The sequence below is a fragment of the Lithobates pipiens genome, unplaced genomic scaffold (genome assembly GCF_037356315.1).
Source record: "Lithobates pipiens isolate NorthernLeopardFrog02 unplaced genomic scaffold, aLitPip1_a1.2 Scaffold_18, whole genome shotgun sequence".
NCBI classification, from domain to species: domain Eukaryota; kingdom Metazoa; phylum Chordata; class Amphibia; order Anura; family Ranidae; genus Lithobates; species Lithobates pipiens.
The window spans coordinates 40,072,415-40,094,719 of NW_027507758.1; the positions used below are offsets into that span (position 1 = coordinate 40,072,415).

At 42.5% G+C, this 22,305-nt stretch overlaps 1 protein-coding gene across 1 annotated transcript in view; it reads right to left on the reverse strand.

The window, feature by feature from the left end:
* Positions 1 to 22,305, reverse strand: part of PPP1R21 (protein phosphatase 1 regulatory subunit 21) — a 147,469-nt gene that overhangs the window by 100,888 nt on the left and 24,276 nt on the right. The window contains exons 6-8 of the mRNA XM_077485604.1: positions 19,297 to 19,355; positions 17,459 to 17,553; positions 1,891 to 1,943 (exon numbers count right to left, since the gene is read on the reverse strand). Coding sequence (XP_077341730.1) covers positions 1,891 to 1,943; positions 17,459 to 17,553; positions 19,297 to 19,355 — 207 coding nt within the window. The remainder of the gene's footprint in view (positions 1 to 1,890; positions 1,944 to 17,458; positions 17,554 to 19,296; positions 19,356 to 22,305) is intronic.

The following is a 22,305-nucleotide window of genomic DNA, read 5'->3' on the forward strand; positions in this document are numbered from 1 at the left end:
ATCATATCACACGTAACCAACAGCCCAGTACACCCCTCACCAGAGCTTGCAGTACTAACTGTAACCATCAAAAAAATCCCCAAACCTTTTAGGCATGTTACAACCCATATACTATTGGCCACCAGACAAAGTCTAACAAGACTTTGGAAAACTGACCAGATACCAATCATTGCAAACACTATCAACCTAGTGAATCTCCATTACAGCTATGAGACAATAATGGCCGCCAGCAATGGTCAAGCTACCAAAACACGAGAAGTATGGAAACCCTGGTCACAACTGTCTAGAGCAACGAGGTTCATACAACACCTGCATCTCATCCTTAATTCTTTCTTTTTTTTGATGGTTACAGTTAGTACTGCAAGCTCTGGTGAGGGGTGTACTGGGCTGTTGGTTACGTGTGATATGATTTTAAAAATGCATTTCCAATAGTCCTGGACATGGCTGCATGACCAGAAATACAAAGTGGTTCTTCTCTCCTCTCGTCACACAAAAGTGCTCCCATTAGGGGTGTCAGAGGGGGGAGGAACACCACGACCTTGACAGTTATTATTGTGACAATAACAATGTTGTACGAGTCTTATGTGGTTCAACTCCTTTGCTATTCTGTTAGTTCACAACCTTTGTATCCAATGGTATTCCTTAATGTACTCCGACCTGCTGTACGACGAACAATGTTCACATTGTTACCCATGTACGTTTATGAAAATGTACCAATAAAAAAACGATTGAATAGGAGTGTGCTACACACAGAGTGCAGAGTTCAGGGGGGTTACACACAGTGCAGGGTTTAGGGGTTTGCTACAGAGTGCAGGGTTCAGGTAGCAACAGGTATTAGTCCTTTGGGGGAGGGGGGTGTTTACAGGCAGGTATTTTATAAGACACATACATGCAGCATCTTCCCCAAGCCTTCAAATTCTTCTGACAAGCTGGGCCATTCTGATGGGCAAAGCTCCAACACTTCCAAGTAGTAAGAAAGAGGGGACCACACAAAAATTCTAAGAAAAAAAAAGTCTAAGCATATATGGGAAGCAAAATTGTAGTTTTTCTACCTTTACCCACTTGTTGACCCGCCGTAGTACATTTATGCCTGGCACCCGCTGATCGGCTCAGCGAGCGATTTAAGCCCGCCACCTGCTGATCGGCTCAGCGTATGATTTTAAGCCCGCCACCTGCTGATCGGCTCAGCGTATGATTTAAGCCCGCCACCTGCTGATCGGCTCAGCGTATGATTTAAGCCCGCCACCTGCTGATCGGCTCAGCGTATGATTTAAGCCCGCCACCTGCTGATCGGCTCAGCGTATGATTTAAGCCCGCCACCTGCTGATCGGCTCAGCGTATGATTTAAGCCCGCCACCTGCTGATCGGCTCAGCGTATGATTTAAGCCCGCCACCTGCTGATCGGCTCAGCGTATGATTTAAGCCCGCCACCTGCTGATCGGCTCAGCGTATGATTTAAGCCCGCCACCTGCTGATCGGCTCAGCGTATGATTTAAGCCCACCACCTGCTGATCGGCTCAGCGTATGATATAAGCCCGCCACCTGCTGATCGGCTCAGCGAATGACAGAAGAGAACCCTGTGTTTGTAAAAAGCACAGGGTTCTCCTCTTATGCCAATGATATGACAGTTTTTTTCTTCCTGCAAAGAAAGAAGTAAAAACTGTCACATTAGTAAAACAGCACACAGTACACAAACTAAACATTGTTAGGCACACATTTAACCCCTTGGCCACTCTAGATGTTGTCCTCAGCCCAGCAATTTTCCGGGTTCTAGGGAAGGGGAAAAATGGAGAACTTGTCTCTTTCTTTATTACTTTAATGTCAAATAAAGAAAAATTTATAAAATGGTAAAACTGAAGCGGTAATAAAACAAAAAAAACAAATACAAACCTGATGTCTTCTGTTATGCAATGGTACATTCAAGGCATTGAAATCACTAGTTCCTAAAGCAAAGAAAGAAATGATATATGTACATGTGGTTGATATAACAGCAAGCAAATGCAACATTTCTTGGATAATATTTAATTAAAGTCATCAAGTACAAAGACCCTAGTCCCCAAAAAGTGCTTTTGGGGGGGCTCAACCCAAACAGTATTGGCCTAAAATTAAAAGAGCATTTTTGGGTGGGCTAATTCTCTGAGAATTAAAATAATTAAATAAATAAAAACACCCCATGAAATATTCCTCTAATCTGACTTGCTCGTTAATAGAAACGCATTCTCCTCCACTAAATTCCTACCGCTCTGACAAACACCACAGTAGGTAAAGGCGAATGTATTTTCGAGGCTTTGTACAAGAGTGCATGAAATATGAATGGCGCGAGAGAGGCAAGACGGAGAGAAATGCCAACTCTTTGGCCTCCTGCATAATTTATTGGCTACTTCGTCGATCTCCTGCGTCTTAGACAAGTAAACATGTATTGTCAGGCTATGGGCCAGCCACGAGGTAGAGGGTTAACCATATAATGAACATGACAAGGAAAAAGCCATTATACTAGGAGTCATAGACATGCTCTAGAATGCTGATCTGGATATGTGACAGGAAGACAAAAAGGTATCAATTATTCAGCGGGTATTTTTTTATTTCATTTTATTTTTTAAAGAAAAAGAAGCTTCCAGCCAAGTAGTAGATTAATGGTGTATACACTTACTTCACCGTGGTGTGATCTAACTAGGTATTGTCAACCCCCATAGATAATATACTACCATTCCAACTTTTACTGTGAAGGTTTTTTGTTAACTTTGCAAAAAAACAAATCAAATATCCATGCAAATAATCAAATAATGAAGTGGACGTGTTTCGGACAGCTTTGCTCTTAACTATGTATATCCTTGAATACATGAAATACTACCGGTAGACCCGATGAACAGAACTTGGCCTACCCAATGATCAATGCAAGCAATTCTGCGTCGAGTGGCAATATATTACATAATGTGTTATAGTGTAAAAATAAAATCTGGGGGCAGAGCCAGCGGCCGACATGTGAACAGCGCTGTGAAGGAGCTCCAGCCAGGACGATTTCTCCTGCTGACACCCTGAGTGTCTGAGACACAGATCCTGAACCATACCCCAACACTCCCTAGAGCTGGCAGAGCTGTTGGATATGGTGAAATATGAGTCAGCACCCATGGAACCCCACTGTGGAACATCTGTCCTGTTTTGCATGGGGATCCCAAGATGGCGGCGACCACGAAGAGACAGCTAAGGGCCCCAGCAGCACACAGCAGAATGGGGCTGATCACTCACCACTGAACCCAGCAAGGTGAGCCCGTTGCCTCGCAGAGCTAGGAGAGGCTTCACCCTGGACAGGTTGCCCCAAAAACACCTGGGTGACATGGTGGTGGCAGAGGGGGAAGGAGAGCCCTCCCTGAAAAAAATTATGGAGGCCATACGCACCTGCCAAACCACCCTGACTGAGCATAGAGAGGGCTGAAATGTCTTTCTTGAAGCAAGATGTGCAGAACATTAGAGAAAGGGCCACAGAAGCTGAGCAAAGAATCAGCGATCTTTAAGATGTAGTCCGCCCCTTAGAGGGCATGGTGAAAAATATTTGAAAATAGGTTATTGGCCACACTGACAAATTAGGAGATATGGAGAACCGTCAAAGAAAGAACAATGTTCGTTTTGTGGGATTTCCTGAAAATGCAGATATATAATAAATATTCCCCAAAAAATATTTAAAAAAACTTTTTTTTTACCTCAGTTTAAGCCGATGCATATTCTTCTACATATTTTTGGTAAAAAAATAATAATACATCAAAATAAGCGTTTATTGATTGGTTTGCACAAAAGTTATAGCGTCTACAGAATAGGGGATAGATTTAAGGCATTTCTATTGATAATTTTTTTTTTATACTAGTAATGGCGGTGATAAGCGATTTTATCAAGACTGTGACATTATGGCGGACACATCGGACACATTTTTGGGACCATTGGCATTAATAAAGCGATCGATACAAAAAAATTGCATTGATTACTGTAAAAATGTGACTGGCAGTGAAGGGGTTAACCACTAGGTGGCCCTGTAGGGGTTAAGTGTGTCCTAGGGAGTGATTCTAACTGTGGGGTGGAGGGGCTGTGTGTGACACATCACTGATCAGCACTCCCGATTACAGGGAGCGCGGATCAGTGACAGTGTCACTAGGCAGAACGGGGAGATGCTCGTTTACATTATCATCTCCCCGTTAGGGATGAGCTCAGGCGTGTTCACATGGAACACGTGCAGAGCCCGCCAGGAAGTCGGCGCAGCGCTGCACTAATCACAGGCAGCGAGGCATTGCCCGATCTCTGCAGCCGCACATCGGGCAATGTCTCACTGCCTGTGATTAGTGCAGCGCTGCGCCAACTTCCTGGCGAGCTCTGCACACGTTCTATGTGAACACGCCTGAGCTCATCCCTACTCCCCATTCTTCCTCACCGTGAGACGATCGCGGGTATGCCCGCGGACATCGAGTCTGCGGGACCCGTGATCAAGGAGCACCCGGAGGGCGGGCACGCGCCCGCAAGCCGCTTCTTAAAGGGCAACGTACGGGTACGTTAATCTGTCTGTACGTGCCCTTCTGCCGCAGTATATCTGCGTGAGGCGGTCGGGAAGCAGTTAATTAGTGGTGTAAATATATGTTTATTTCCTGACACTACGTTTCTCCTGCGAGATGTCCCGCGCCGATCTACAAGTTGACTGAGAAACGTTCCTGCAACCCTAAGAAATTTTTTATTTTTATTTTTTTAATTGGGACTCCTTTTGGCTCCTAGTTGGACTAACTATACTTCTCTCATTTCTTGATACGTCTTTTTCCTGTTTTTGTTTTTGAGCTGCACTTTTGATATATCATCAGATCCCTAAGTGAGCAAAAAGGAAATGTTTGCTATAGTACAGGGTGCTACTTAGCTCCTTCAAGGGACTCTGCACACTGATAGGCAGCTGCTATTTTACTTCCAAAGATCTTGGACCCCCCAAGGTCATATAAAATTACAGTTATAGGATAAAGGCGCACAACATGTTGGGGTTGTGTGCAGGGAGGGAAGGGAGGGAAGGGAGTGAAGGGAGTGAAGGAAGGGAAGGGAGTGAAGGGAGTGAAGGGAGTGAAGGGAGTGAAGGAAGGGAAGGGAGGGAAGGGAGGGGTTTTCATGCTTTCTTGGTTTGTGCGGTTATTTTTTTCTGTTCTGATCTCCGCAGGGTGGACGAACTGACCAGTGATTGTTCAGGTACAGTTAACCCAGTTACCCTTTATCTTTTCCCTGTATAAATGGCAGATGAGATAAGCCTGTTGTCCTGAAAGGTAAAAAGAGATCACTTACCGTATATTTGATTTTATTAAGAGGTATAAGCCTCATATTATCTTACTGCAGGAAATGCCTTTACAGGGGTCTAAAGTGCTGGCCTTGAAAAAAGCCAATATTATGAGGATTATTCATGCTGAATACTCCGTGTACACAAGAGGGGTAGCCATTCTGGTTACTAAAAAGGCTGCAGCACATATTTTCCAGGTCAAGCTGGACCCTAATGGTAGATATGCTATACTAGCATGTCAGATGTTTAATATATGCTTAACATTGGTATGTGTATAAAAATAAAATTCATATAGGTTTTTGTCAAAAAATATGGTGCTCTGGGCAAATTCATCAAACAAGCATTCCACTGGGGTGCACAGCCACCTTCCCCCCACTGGGGATTGCACTAAACAGTAAATATTGACTCTCTGTATGAGAATAAGGAACGTTACACTGCTCTCAGAATTGGTTCACAACCCCTGTTGCTGATCTGATGCTTCTGTACCACTATCCCAGAAATAATATGCCTCCTGATGACGTCCTGGATGTGAAGAAATGCGTAAATAAGATCTTCCGGTATTACATCATGCTGGTTCCACTGAAGTACAGAGTAGCTGCGATTTTAAGGGAGATTTGTCGGCAGGTCATTCCGGGTGCCAGGAGGACACCATACTTTGTGAGCGCATTGTATTTCTATGTTAATGGGGGGGGGGGGGGGTAAAATATACGGGCATTACGCTATGATGGCTTTCCTGTTTTTGTTTTATCATTTCTCTTGGGCATACCAAGCATATTTCCAGGATAGTGGTAAAGAAGCATCAGAGGTTGTGAACCAATGTGACCTTCCTTATACTCATACAGGTGGTAAATACTATGATGGGGGGGGGGGGGGGTAGGTGGCAGTGCAGCCGGTGATGAATTTGCACAGGGTACCATTCACGTTAATGAAGATTGTCTGTGGTCATGATTGTAGCACTCATGCACTTTAAAAGGACTATTGCAGTTTATAAGAAATCAATTGGTTTGTAACATATGAGTGTTGTGGGTGAAGGGTTAATGATGTTTCTATGCGGTTTCTGTTCTGTATAGTTCCATGTTATTCCTATTATATGAGTTTGACTTGGAATGTGCTTACTTCCTAGAAATGTTTAGGCTGATAGATTGGCATGGCTTGTTTCTCAGCCCAAGGATGACCTTACCTGTACTAGTCATCCAGCTATCCAGTTCAAGTTCCCGACAGTGAACTTTTTTGACACTATTGCACTTTACAAATTTGAATTGGTTGTACTGGTAATTGGCTAAGCACAATTCTATTCATTGAGTCTAGTTTTTGTCAACTCTACTTCCTATAAAGCTCCATACACACTATCCGTTTTTCTGCTGAGTTTTTCCTTCAGGTTTACCAAAACCATGTAGTACAAGGGCCTGCCTGATTGCATACAAATTGAAACTCCTAAGGTTTGACCTCATATTACCGTATTTTTCGGACCATAAGACGCACTTTTTCCCCTTAGAAATATGGGGGAAAATGCACCTGCATGTTATGGTGCGAATATACGCTTGGCACCGCCACCGCCATGCTCAGTGGCCTTGGCCTTACGAAAGGCTTCAGCCTAGCTCCGGAGCGGCGGCCATCTTGGTGCACCCTCCGTCAAATGACGGAGCGATCACTTGTCATCATGACGACAGTTTGTTTACGCCAGTTCCTCTGTGTACAGATCTGTACAGTGGAGGGGAGAGATCGGATGGCAGCAGCGCTGTGGGCTGCATCTGTAGTGCCCACAGCACTGCTCTGTGACAAGTGCAATCACAGCCATCCCTCAATTCCCTGCCAATACCCTGCCAATACTTTCTATGGTAATAGTCACACTGCATTTCATGGGCACTGGAAAATATTTTAGTACACCATTTGGTTCAGAATATTTTTTTTTTCTTGTTTTCAACCTCTAAAACCTAGGTGCGTCTTATGGTCAGGTGCGTCTTATGGAGCGAAAAATACGGTATATGGTTTTGGTAAATCTGAAGGAAAAACTGAAGGAAAAACTCAGCAGAAAAACTGATTATGTGCGTATGGGGCTTTATAGGAAGTAGAGTTGACAAAAACTAGACTCGGCCAATTACCAGTACAACTAATTAAAATTTGTAAAATGTCAATATATATTACATAAAGTGCAATAGTGTCAAAAAAGTTCATACAGGTTTTTGTCAAAAATAATAATTGCCCACTGTCGGGGACTTGAACAGGACAGCTAGATAACTTCCAACAGGATCCTGGAGACACCCATATGACACAAACATGAGGTGAGGTCAAAAACCTGTTAGTTTATGAAGGGGAAGATCTTATGTACGCGTTTCTTCACATCCAGGACGTCATTAGGAGGCATTTTATTTTATTTTTTTATATATAATACAGGGTGCATTCATGACTGTTTGCAAAGCTTGCTAGGGCCAGCATACCAGGGTGATTATTACCATTCCAACTCTGTGAAGGTTTTGCACAGGGTACCACAGGTAGCTACTTTGATGTTTCTATGGCTGTTATGCAGTTGGAGATTTCATGCATACATGATGGACCTGCCAATTAGCGGCGGTTTTCTGGATCATGACCTTCCGCCTGCTTAGATCATCATTTCACAGCCTTATTTCCAAGAACCATTGACAGGCGCTCCTGCATACTACCATTGAATCATTGACTAAATCGATATGTGCATTAACACATTGTTACGTTGCAGCTCAACTAACTATAGCTAGAAACTGGATACAGTAACGCAAAACAGAGGGTAGTGAATAAAAAGGTTTATGGAGCATCTGTCAAATATCCTGGAAGACCAGCATAGGAAATATTTATGTATTTGGGAACACTGGATACTGTGGGAATATCTGTTTGATATGCTATTGTTAAATCAAGGAAAGCGTTTGTCGTAAAAGAATAGGAAAATAATTTCTATTGTGGTATATTGTGTATGTACTATGAGCTATTTGCCTAGAAAGTACACATTTTAAACCGGGGGTTTCCCAGAGCCCTAGGGTTCCGCCATAATCCATAAGTCAGTTGCAGGTAGCTGCTTGGTAGACCACATCTCCTCCGCTGACACACACAGAGCTAGGCAGGGAAGCAGCCGTGATAGTGCTAGCTTTGGCATGCTGCTCCCCGCTGGCCCCTTCTCCCATCCTATCCTTCCCAGGTAGAGGACTTCACCTGGGATGGACGACAGGAGGGGAGGAGGGGGACAACAGCACTCCACAAAAGGGACTACTCACAGCTCTATATATGAAGAAAACAAAACATGTACTGTAATGTGCCGTGTGCACCATAATATGCCATTCTTTCATGTAATGTGCTCTGCCCCATGCAATGTGCCCTGCTGTGTGCCCATAATATGCCCAGCTCCCCTCATGTAGTCTGCCCCAATGTCCCTGTGTACTGGGCCCTCCTGACCTCCTCTACCTCTCGCTCTCCTGCCTCTCTGTACACTGAATTTAGCATCCCTGCAGAAAAAGCAAGCATGCATTTCACATTGAATAGGTACATTTTAATATTGATTCCATGAAGTACAGTCAAATCTCATTTGGCTGTACTTCTCCTGTGGACCACAGGAGTGCAGTCCCTGCCTGCTGTCGACTGACCTCACAGAGATGTCCAAGAGGAGGAAAGATAGAGACCATATGGTCGGCATCTAACCAGGAGCCTGGACCGGCACCCGGCTCAGCCTTACAGCGTGGCTACTGAGAGCCTGAGTCAGCTGCTCCCACCCCCTCCACAGCCCGATGCTCTAGGAAACACTGGAGGGGCAGAGCAGAGAGCGGGTGACTAACAGTCACCGCTGTCTGCTCAAAGTGGCAGGGAGAACTGAGCGTTCAGCGGTGTTTTATCTCTCAGTTCTCAGCCTTAGAAACAGTAGGGGACAGATACAGCATTGCATCGATGCTGCATCTGCCTGGGTAAGCAAGTTTAACCACTCGCGGACCACCACTTGTACATTTGTTGTGGCAGGAATGCACAATATCACATACCTGTATGTGATTTTATGCATGCCAGCGCGCTGCTCACACTGTTATTGGACACAGCGGGAGCCAATCAGCGGGTCCAGTGGCTGCAATGGCCACTGTGACCCACTAATCATTCACAGGAGAGACGGAGCAGCCGTGACACTGCCCCACACAGTAAGCACCTCCCTAGAACATTTAACCCTTTGATCGCCCCTGGTTTTCTTACCAAAAATACGGAGTAGAATACATATTGGCCAAAATTGATAAAGAAATGTTTTCTTTATATATATATATATATATATATATATATATATATATATATATATAATTTTTTTTTTTTTTGGATATGTTTTATAGCAAAGTAAAAAATATTGTTTTGTTTTTTTTTCAAAATTGTCAGTCTTTATGTTTATAGTGCAAAAACTAAAACTAAAAATGTGTAGAGGTGATCAAATACCACCAAAAGAAAGCTAAATTTGTGGTGAAAAAGGACATCAATTTTATTTGGGTATAATATCGCACAAACACGCAATTGTCAGTAAAAGCAACGCAGTGCGGTATCGAAAAAAAAATGGCCTGGTCAGGAAGTTCGTAAAACCTTCAGGAGCTGAAGTGGTGTAAAAAAAAAAAAAAGAAAAGAAAAAAGGAAGAAGAAAAAAAAAATGCCATACTTCTCATTTAATGCCATTTTTAAAAGGGTTCCTCCAACAAAAAAATTTTTTTAACTGTTCCCATTGTTGAGGGGATTCTTGTCAAACACTGGATTCAAGCTCAATTGTAGCTTTTCAATAAGGATTAATAACCTGACCTTTCAATATATTAGACCTATGGTAGTTCTGGTACCAAGCGGCCATCTAGCCTTTGTAGGCAGTAATGCTTCCCTCACTGATGAAGTAGAAGGGTTACACCAATCATATCCACTAGCCGACCAGCCACAGTACATATCCTGCGGCAGGGGGGCTCGTACAGGCACTGTAACGTACCTGTAAGTCTCAGCTTTCTTCTGGGTTCTGGGTGCATGCCGCCACCGCCGCCCTCTGGCTCTGCTGGGAATGAACACAGCAAGACTTGCCACGTCCTGGTCAATGATTCATGGCCAGGACCTGCTGATTGTCAACAGCCAATCAACACATGGCTCTGTACAGAGGGAACGATCTCGCCGTTTCTCATCCCTGCAAAGCAGTTGGGGTGTCCCCAATGGAGGTATGCTTTGTTGACCTATCTCATGGTGGATCACCTGACTGCTGTTTATGTGACTATGTCTGATGCATGCATGATACCCATAGGTGGTGGCCAAGTTTATACCGTTACATAAGCTATCCCTGTTTGGATCTGACCACAGGATCACATTCATTAACTGAGGTATATCACCATCTGTATAGACGGTATACGTTATACGGATTAAAAACAGTTTGTGGAAAAGTAAATATACCAAAGTTGCCAAACCCACCCACTCCCAGCACTTATGGTAAAATTCCAAAGATATGTGATAGTCTAGCAGCTACTATAATACAATTAAAAAAAATATATAAAATAAAAATATGCTGATTAACCACTTCAGCCCCGCAGCATTTGGCTGGCCAAAGATCAGAGCGTTGTTTGCGATTCGGCACTGCGCTGTTGTGCGACATGGCTCCCAAACAAAATTGATGTCCTTTTTTTCCCTACAAATAGAGATTTCTTTTGGTGGTATTTGATCACCCCTACGGTTTTCATTTTTTGTGCTATAAACAAAAAAGTGCGACAATTTTGAAAAAAACACGCATTATTTTTTACTTTTTGCTATAATAAATATCCCAAAAAAAATATTTAAAAAATTGTTAAAAAAATATATTTAAAAAAATTTTTTTTCCTCAGTTTAGGTCGATACATATTCTTTTACATTTTTGGTAAAAAATAAAATTGCAAAAAGCGCTTGATTGGTTTGCGCCAAAAGTTATAGCATCTACAAAATAGGGGATAGATTTATAGCATTTTTATTAATTATTTTTATTTATTTTTTTTTTTTTTTTTACTAGTAATGGCGGCGATCAGTGATTTTTATCATGACTGCGACATTATGGTGGACAGATCAGACACTTTTGGCGCGATTTTGGGACCATTCACATTTAATACAGCAATCAGCGTGATTAAAAATGCAGGATTAGCTCAAACGCTTGTGTTTCTTGTGTAATTGTTGCTTCCGGCCACTGTAACAATGGGGCCAAAACCACTGTATTATTTGCTCATTTACCTCTGTTATGTTTTACAGTATTTTCAATAAAAAAATTATTTACGGAAAAAAAAAAAAAAAAAAAATGCAGGATTAGGATCATTAGGCAGAACGGGGAGATGCTTGTTTACATTAGCATCTCCCGGTTCTTCCTCTCCATCCCCGCGGACATCGAGTACGCGGGACCCGTGGTCGGACTCAGAGCTTGCGGCGGGTACAATACAACAACGTGATTTCGCGCAGCAGAGCCAACTTGCCGCAGTAAAACAGCAGCTGGTCCGCAAGTGGTTAAAATCAACATTAGCAGCGCTTCAAAATTCGAATTAACATATATTACATTATATGTTCATTTGAATTTTGAAGCGCTGCTAATGTTGGTTTTAATCAGCATATTTTGTTTTATGTCATATGGATTATTTATGTTTTCAGCATTTCAGATCTACATGTGAAACTCGCCTCATTCCACCATAGGCACGATTTGATGTCTGCCAGACCTGGCCAGTGGATCTGACACCACTGACCAAATATTGGGTATTGGTTTGGCTCCCTGACTGCCTGGTGGCAACATATATTTTGAAGGAATTTTTCCCCATTGCTAAAGGAAAATCCACTTTGCACTGCAAGTGCACTTGGAAGTGCAGTCGCTGTAGATCCGAGGGGGACATGCAAGGAAAATAAAAACAGCATTTTAGCTTGCACATGATTGGATGAGAAAATCAGCAGAGCTTCCCCTCATTTCAGATCTACCCCTTAGATTGCGAGTGACTGCACTTCCAAGTGCACTTGCTGTGCAAAGTGGATTTGCCTTTCGTAAATAACCCCCCAATGGTTGTTAGGCTTCTTTTGTTATAGTTAAAATGTTCATTATAAAGAATTTTGTAACTCATTGAAAATTTGATGTGATTGTAATGATGTTCTCTTTGATTCCACTTGATACATTTAGGAGTCATATTTGAGTTTCCCTGAAGAAGCAGAAATACATCTGCGAAACATGCTGGTAGATTGTATGCTCAAGTATCTAAGTGCAAAGTGCTAAGCTATTGCTGGGAACAAGTATCAATATTGATATGATATATGTTGCTCACATATTGAGATATACACTTACGCAAATGTTTTTATGTAAAACCTGTACAATAAATATGATATTTTAAACATACATATTGAATGTGTGCTCACCTCAGTGACGGCATCACAACCTCTAAAGTCCTATTTCTATATGGGAAAGTTTACGCTTTCCATTTTTGTGTATCCAGTATATTATACCATAGTTTGTAGAAGCTATAACTTTTGCACAACTAAATCAATATAAACCTATTGGGATTTTATTTTTATTTTTTTTCACCAAAGATATGTAGCAGAAAAAAAATTGCCCTAAAATCTAATTTCTTTTTTTTTTGTTTTTTGTTTTTTTATCTAGATTTTATAAAGAAGAAGAAAATAGAAATAGTTCAGTTTAAAAAAATAAAAATAAATAAATAATAATAATAAAAAAAAAAAAAAAAAAAAATTAAAAAAAAAAAAAAAAAAAAAAAATCGGTCTTTTTGCATCTATATAAAATACAAAAAAAAAAAGCCAGTGGTGATCAAATACCACCATATACTTTGGTAGGTAAAACACCCAAAAATGTATCTGTGTGTATTTAGCCGTTTGCCTGAAATTCAGTTTAAAATTTTTTTTTAAATAAAAATACATAAATAAATATGACAGTGGGAAGTTGCGCTCAGGAAGAAGGCATGACAAACATGAATAACTATAAATCCATACAAATGTCTTCCCTATAACAATTAGTGGTGACTGGATATTATTCCCGAAGATTGAGTTCAGTATTAGAAGAAATCCATTTCAGTATCTTCATAGCGAACACCAACAACAGCATCAAACTTCTAAAAGTCAATGATTCTTGTAAACATCCACTTCAAGCATATATCATTACATAAGAGACGATCTTCCACACAATCACAGATCAATGTTGGTGTTATGACTCCAACTAAAAATAGTCAAGTCATTTCTCTTTGCAAACACAGAGAACCAACATAAAAAAGGAAATTATGTAGAAATCTAAAGATGGCGAGAACAGATCTTTTATAATGTTCACATACATTTCAGATTATTGGGAAACAGTTAGAAAATATGGGGAAAGATAAAAAATAAAAATAAAATATGTTTTAAATTTTTTCTTGGGAGTACATTTACTACTTGAAGACGAGGCTTTTTCTGGCACTTTTTGTTCACAAATTTAAATCAGTATTTTTTTGCTAGAAAATTACTTCTAACCCCCAAACATTATACATTTTTGTTTAGCAGAGGCCCTAGGGAATAAAACGGCAATTGTTGCACTTTTCTAGGTCATATGTCGGTATCTGCACAGCGGTTTTGCAAATGCAATTTTTTGGGGGAAAAAATACACTGTAATGATTTAAAAAATAAATAAATAAAAAAAACACCATACCGCAATTTTTTGTTGTATAATATGAAAGATGTTGTTACTTAACCTCCCTTGCGGTATGATTCAGTCTGGAATTAGGTGCTGAAAGCGGTACAATTATTTTGCATGGAAATTTGGCGTTTTATATTGTAGTCCTGTAATTCTTAGGAATAACGCTCTTAAATCTCTTCAAACCAAAGTCTAGCAGACATCCCGGGTATGATAAAGTTTATAACATAATAAAGAATAATAAAAATTATTCAATAATGTAATTAAATCCTAAAACACTGAAAAAGGGACACTTTCTGGTTGCTATGGACAATCTCCAAATTCCAGGCAGAAAAAAACAGTATTTATAATATAAAAGTGCATGCAGGGCACTGCACAGACCACTAGGGACAAAGGGGGTGTGTAATTTTTAATACAGCACTGTAATCTGTAAGATTACAGTGCTGTGTGTGTTTTGTGTCTTTTTACTTTTTTGAATTTGCCGCCGTGCGCCGTAACGCCGCAGGGAACGGAGCTCAGCGGCATTCAGCACTGTGAATCGAGCGGAGGACAGCTCGATCACACAGCGCGGGGGACATCGCTGGATCCAGGGGACAAGGTAAGTAACTCTCCCTGTGTCCTCCCCTGCATCCAGCGAAGCGATCCCGAGTCTGGCTCGGGGTTACCGCTTCTATCAGTAAATTCCTAACCCGAGCCAGACTCGGGATTACCGCTAGGGGGGTTAATAGATACCCAACATGCCACACTTAAAAATTGTACACACTCATGGATTGGCGATAAATTACGGTACTTAAATATCTCCGAAGGTGATGCTTTAAAGCCTTTGCAGGCTACCTGTTTAGAGTTACAGAGAAGGACTGGCACTAGAATTATTGTTCTCACTCCAAGATTCGAGATGATACCTCACATGTGTAGTGCAAAAAGGTTAACAAGTGCGACCCCCAGCCTTCACTTTCCTGGGAAGGCCTTCCTACAAGATTTTAGCATGTACCTTTGGAAATGTGTGCCCATTCAACCAAAAGAGCATTTGTGAGGTCAGGTCCTCATGCCGTATGGGAAGACCTAGTTAGCAATCAGTATATCAATTTATCCCAAAGGTGTTTTGTAGGGTTGAGATAAGTCTCTGTGCAGGTCACTCTAGTTCCTCCACACTAAGCTCATTAAACTGTGTCTTTATGCACAGGGGGCAAGGCCATGTTGGAACAGAAAAGGGCCTTCACCGGACTGTTATCACAGGTTGGAAGAGCAGAACTGTTTAAGGCTGGACTCACACCTATGCAGTTTTTAGTCTTTTTTGCATTTTGCAGATTTGCACTACAGTTCATTTAACATGGTTTCCTATGGAACACATTATGTAGTGCAAATATGTAAAAAGCACTAAAACTGCATAGGTGTGAATTCAGGCTTAAACAGGGGTCCAGAAAATTACTAAACAAAGGGCCAGTTTACTGTCCTTCAGACTTTAGGGAGGCTAAACTGTGACCTGTAGGTATGAAGACCCAGCATCAGTGGGAGTAAACAATGCCTTAGGCTTGGTGGTCAATGAGAGTAAAAAAATTACATAATGCCAATGATCAGTAGGATGCGCTATAGGAATAGCATCTTATTGTTGGTGTCAGCGGTAGGAATAGTGCCCCAAGGGCCTGATAAAGTACAGTACCCTTCTCTGGAAATGCCTGAAGTCAGGAAGGATGTTTATAAACTTGATGATCAGGTGTCCACAAATGTCTGGCTATACAGTGTGCATCACTGACTACCCAGGATAGGGATAGCCATTACATACAGTGGGGAAAAAAAGTATTTAGTCAGCCACCAATTGTGCAAGTTTTCCCATTTAAAAAGATGAGAGGCCTGTAATTGTCATCATAGGTATACCTCAACTATGAGAGACAAAATGTGGAAACAAATCCAGACAATCACATTGTCTGATTTTTGAAAGAATTTATTTGCAAATTATGGTGGAAATTACGTATTTGGTCAATATCAAAAGTTCATCTCAATACTTTGTTATATATCCTTTGTTGGCAATGACAGAGGTCAAATGTTTTCTGTAAGTCTTCACAAGGTTGTCACACACTGTTGCTGGTATGTTGGCCTCCATGTCCTCCATGCAGATCTCCTCTAGAGAAGTGATGTTTTGGGGCTGTCGGTGGGCAACACGACTTTCAACTCCCTCCAAAGGTTTTCTATGAGGTTGAGATCTGGAGACTGGCTAAGCCACTCCAGGACCTTGAAATGCTTCTTATGAAGCCACTCTTTCATTGCCCAGGTGGTGTGTTTGGGATCATTGTCATGCTGAAAGACCCAGCCATGTTTCATCTTCAATGCCCTTGCTGATGGGAGGAGGTTTGCACTCAAAATCTCACGATACATGGCCCCATTCATTCTTTCATGTACACGGATCAGTCGTCTTGTTCCCTTTGCAGAGAAACAACCTAAAAGCATGATGTTGCCACCCCCATGCTTCACAGTAGGTATGGTGTTCTTTTGGTTGCAACTCAGCATTCTCTCTCCTCCAAACACGACGAGTTTTGTTTCTACCAAACAGTTCTACTTTGGTTTCATCTGACCATATGACATTCTCCCAATCCTCTTCTGGATCATCCAAATGCTCTCTAGCAAACCTCAGACAGGCCCGGACATGTACTGGCTTAAACAGGGGGATCTGAGTCCCTGGTGGTGTAGTGCGTTACTGATGGTAGCCTTTGTTACGTTGGACCCCCAGGTGGTTCTGGGATTTTTGCTCACCGTTCTTGTGATCATTTTCACTCCACGGGGTGAGATCTTGTGTGGAGCCCCAGATCGAGGGAAATTATCAGTGGTCTTGTATGTCTTCCATTTTATAATTATTGCTCCCACAATTGATTTCTTCACACCAAGCTGCTTGCCTATTGCAGATTCAGTCTTCCCAGCCTGGTGCAGGTCTACAATTTTGTTTCTGGTGTCCTTCGACAGCTCTTTGGTCTTCACCATAGTGGAGTTTTGGAGTGTGACTGTTTGAGGATGTGGACAGGTGTCTTTTATACTGATAAGTTCAAACAGGTGCCATTAATACAGGTAATGAGTGGAGGACAGAGGAGGCTCTTAAAGAAGAAGATACAGGTCTGTGAGAGCCAGTAATTTTGCTTGTTTATAGGTGACCAAATACTTAATTTCCACCATAATTTGCAAATAAATTAATTCAAAAATCAGACAATGTGATTGTCTGGATTTGTTTCCACATTTTGTCTCTCATAGTTGAGGTATACCTATGATGACAATTACAGGCCTCTCTCGTCTTTTGAAGTGGGAGAACTTGCACAATTGGTGGCTGACTAAATACTTTTTTGCTCCGCTGTATAGTATATGCTGTTGGAAAATATTACATTGCTTCTTGCTAACAATGTCAAGTTCAAGAATTCTTCTGTAACCCAAAATACAGTATTCTTATATTCCATATGTTTTGTCAATGTATTGCATATACTATACCACCGCTTTACATAAATGGAGATACGTTGAATGCAGTATAAATATAATATTTTATGAACATATGCAGGGCACATACACTTACTTGTGTCATTGAAAGGTACTTTTTCATTAATGATACACAGAGAATCCTCTAGACGACTGCTCAGGTCTACATGAAGAGTCTTCAGCTGATTTTGGCTGAAGAGACCATTTAAAAAGAGAAAAAAAAGAGATTATGAGTTATAGCTTAGGGAAGATAAAAAGCACACACACACACACACACACACACACACACACACACACACACACACACACACACAATCTTACCATAAGTATTGGGACACCTGCTTTTACACGCACATGAACTTTAATGGCATCCCAGTCTTAGTCCATAGGGTTCAATAGCTATAACAGCTTCAGCTCTTCTGGGAAGGCTGTTCACAAGGTTTAGGAGTGTCTATGGGAATGTTTGACCATTCTTCCAGAAGAGCATTTGTGTGTTGGACGAGAAGGCCTGGCTCGCAGTCTCCACTCAACTTCATTCAAAAGGGTGAGGTCAGGGCTCTGTGCAAGGTCCATAAAAGACATGGATGAGCAAGTTTGGACAGAGCCCTGACCTCAACCCAATAGGACGCCTTTAGAATAAATTAGAGTGGAGACAGAGAGCCAGGCCTTCTCATCCATCAGTGTCTGACCTCACAAATGTGCTTCTGGAAGAATGGTCAAACATTCCCATAGACACGCTCCTAAACCTTGTGGACGGCCTTCCCAGAAGAGTTGAAGCTGTTATAGCTGCAAAGGGTGGGCCAACTCAATATTGAACCCTACAGACTAAGACTGGGATGCTATTAAAAGGTCATCAGCATGTAAAGGCAGGTTTCCCAATATTTTTGACACATACATATACATTTTATATATATTATATATAAAGAATATTTAAAATGTAATAGTTTCTTTGCTGCTATTCCTATCGAGACAGTTTTAGGTTTCTTCAAAGTTTTAAAGATGACCTGAACTTAAAGTGTACGTTCACCTTTACAGAAAAATCTGTAAGGTGAACTTACACAGGACCCCCTTCTCATCTCTCCCCCAGTCTCGCTGACCTGGAGCGCGGCAATCTCCCATTCTGAGCCCCGGTATAGCCTCATCACAGGTACGGGGCTTATGAATATACTCGGGCATTCACGCATCGTCTTCCCCGCTAAGAGGACGGCTACACGGGTTCTGATTGGTCAGCGCAGTGCCAACTAATTAGAATGCTCCGAAATGACCCACCTGGTGGAGTGCATTTTGGAGACTCAGCTGCAGGGATTTCTAAGCTCTGTGGGACTGGGGGGTGGTGAGGAGGGGGTCCTGTGTAAGGTCAGCTTACAGAATTTTCTGTAAAAGGTGAACTTACCCTTTAAAAAAAAAAAAAAATGAAGATTTTCAAGTATTTTCAACATTCTTATTTGACAGAAGTCGAGATCGAGTTCTGTCAAGCAGGAACGGCCATAAATGGACGGAACTTTGTCCAGTCTCTGCTGAACTGGCTGAATTTCCATCCATTTATGGTCAGTTTAAGCTTCTGCAGTCACCCTTCAGAGCCTTTTCTCGAGGGTGATCCAGCAGTCGCAGGCACTCCAATGTGATCAGGTACAATGCAAGGCCAATAGCACTGCATTTTTATTGAGGACGCCAAGGTGCCACTCAAAAGCTGGAGCGTTGGGGCGAAAATTTGTGTGGTGGCTACCAGCAGAGCAAGTGATAATGTAAGTAAAAGTTATTTTTAATGATATCCTAGGCAAGAACTGGCATTAACCAGCATAAAACCCTGCAGAGCCCCACTGCAAAGGAATGGTTTTTTATCTTCCTGGGAGGAGAGCTTTAATAATTCTCAGATATATCATGTAATTGTACAATTTTGTGTAGCATTGTGTATGTGTTATCGCACACACTCACCAATCATCTGATCGTAGTCTGCAGTCTTTTGCCTCTTTTTCCAGGGCCAATGCTTTAACCTGCATAAAACACCACATATTAGATAATAATTGCAGCAAACTAACAGCACAGTGTACCATCTCAGTCAATGTCCATAGTCCAAGGATATAAACCAGACCGCACTGGTTATAAGTGCATAGTCACCTGGCATGGATTCTAATTCTAGAACACTTCCACCAAAGACTTTATGGCATGTACAGCGCCTTGCAAAAGTATTCACCCCCTTGGCATTTTTCATGTTTTGTTGCCTCACAATCTGGAACATGGATTGTTTGAGGATTTGCATCATTTAATTTACAGAACACGCCCACAACTTTGAAGATTTTTTTTTTTTTATTCTGAAGCAAACAACAAATAGGACAAAATAACAGAACAATTCAATGTGCATAACTATTCACCCCCCTAAAGTCAATACTTTATAGAGCCACCTTTTGCAGCTATCACAGCTCCAAGTCGCTTTGGATAAGTCTCTATGAGCTTGCCACATCTTACCACTGGGATTTTTGCCCATTCCTCCTTGCAAAACTGCTCCAGCTCCTTCAAGTTGGATGGTTTGCACTTGTGAACAGCAATCTTTAAGTCTGACCACAGATTTTCTATTGGATTGAGGTCTGGGCTTTGACGAGGCCATTCCAACATATTTACAAGTTTCCCCTTAAACCACTCAAGTGTTGCTTTAGCAGTGTGTTTGGGGTCACTGTCCTGCTAGAAGGTGAACCTCCGTCCTAGCCTCCAATCACACACAGAGTGGTACAGGTTTTGTTCAAGAATATCCCTGTATTTAGCACCATCCATCTTGCCCTCAACTCTGACCAGTTTCCCAGTCCTGACTGCTGAAAAACATCCCCACAGCATGATGCTGCCATCACCATATTTCACAGTGGGGATGGTGTTCTTTGGATGATGTGATGTGATGTGTTGGGTTGGGTTTGCGCCAAACATAGCGTTTTCTTTGATGGCCAAAAAGTAAAATTTTAGTGTCATCAGAACAGAGCACCTTCCTCCATAGATTTTGGGAGTCTCCCATATGCCCTTTCGCAAACACAAAACCTGCCATTTTGTTTTTTGCTGAAAGTAATGTCTTTCTTCTGGCCACTCTGCCATAAAGTCCAACTCTATGGAGCGTACGGCTTATTGTCATCCTATCTACAGATACTCCGGTCTCTGCTGTGGAACTCTGCAGCTCCTCCAGGGTTATCTTAGGTCTCTGTGTTGCCTCTCTGATTAATGCCCTCCTTGCCCAGTCCGTGCGTTTTGGTGTTAAGCCATCTCTTGGCTGGTTTGCTGTTGTGCCATGTTCTTTCCATTTGGTTACGATAGATTTGATGGTGCTCCTAGGAATCAAAGATTTGGATATTTTTTTTTATAACCTAACCCTGACTTGCACTTCTCAACAACATTGTCCCTTACTCGTTTGGAGAGTTCCTTGGTCTTCCTGGCAGCGTTTAGTTAGTGGTGCCTCTTGGTTCAGTGTTGCAGCCTCTGGGGCCTTTCAAAAAAGGTGTGTATATGTAATGACAGATCATGTGACACTTAGATTGCACACAGGTGGACATCATTTCACTAATTATGTGACTTCTGAATGTAATTGGTTGCACCAGAGCTTTTTATGGGCTTCATAACAAAGGGGGTGAATACATACGCACATGCCAATTATCAGTTTTTTTTTCTGAAAAATAGCTCTATAGTGATGCACCGAAATTTCGGCCGCCTAAACATATCGGCCGAAAATGCCCTTTTCGGCAATTTGCCGAAAGAGAAAAACGGCCGATAATGGAGCCGAAAATGGGGCGTGGCCTGGGTGGGGGCGGGGCTCCGCCCCCCGCCCCTGGTGATGCCCATCATGGGGGGTGTATAGCGCAGGAGAGCCGCCTCCGCCGCCTGTTTGATCACAGCGCCGGGAACATCACAGCTTTCATTTCAATAGCTGTGTGTTCCCGGCCTGCGGATGATCTGTCTAAGTGCCCGGACAAGGGGGAGGGGCTGCGTGTGACGGCGCGCGGCCGGGAACACACAGCTATTGAAATGAAAGCTGTGATGTTCCCGGCGCTGTGATAAAACAGGCGGCGGAGGCGGCTCTCTTCCCTGCACAGGCTGGCTGCAAAATGGCACACGGGCTGCAATGGGCTGCAATGGGGCACACTGGCTGCAATGGGGCACAGGCACACTGGCTGCAATAGGGGACACTGGCCTGCAATGGGGGATGCCTCCTGTACCACGTCCTCTGTCTCTAACCATCTCCTGTACCATGTCCCCAGTCTGACCATCTCCTGTACCACGTCCTCTGTCTCTGACCACCTCCTGTACCATGCATGCAGTCTCTGACCACCTCCTGTACCATGCATGCAGTCTCTGACCACCTCCTGTACCATGCATGCAGTCTCTGACCACCTCCTGTACCATGCATGCAGTCTCTGACCACCTCCTGTACCATGCATGCAGTCTCTGACCACCTCCTGTACCATGTCGCCAGTCTCTGACCACCTCCTGTACCATGTCGCCAGTCTCTGACCACCTCCTGTACCATGTCGCCAGTCTCTGACCACCTCCTGTACCATGTCGCCAGTCTCTGACCACCTCCTGTACCATGTCGCCAGTCTCTGACCACCTCCTGTACCATGTCGCCAGTCTCTGACCACCTCCTGTACCATGTCGCCAGTCTCTGACCACCTCCTGTACCATGTCGCCAGTCTCTGACCACCTCCTGTACCATGTCGCCAGTCTCTGACCACCTCCTGTACCATGTCGCCAGTCTCTGACCACCTCCTGTATAAAAATATTTTTTTAAAAACAGTCATTTTCGGTATCGGTGCTGTTTCGGTATCGGTTTTCGGCCTAGTGTATTTTTCATTTTCGGTATCGGTTTCGGCACCAAAAAACCCATTCGGTGCATCCCTATAGCTTTATGTATATATTTTTCTAATTTCACTTCACCAACTTAGACTATTGTGTTCTGATCCATCACATATA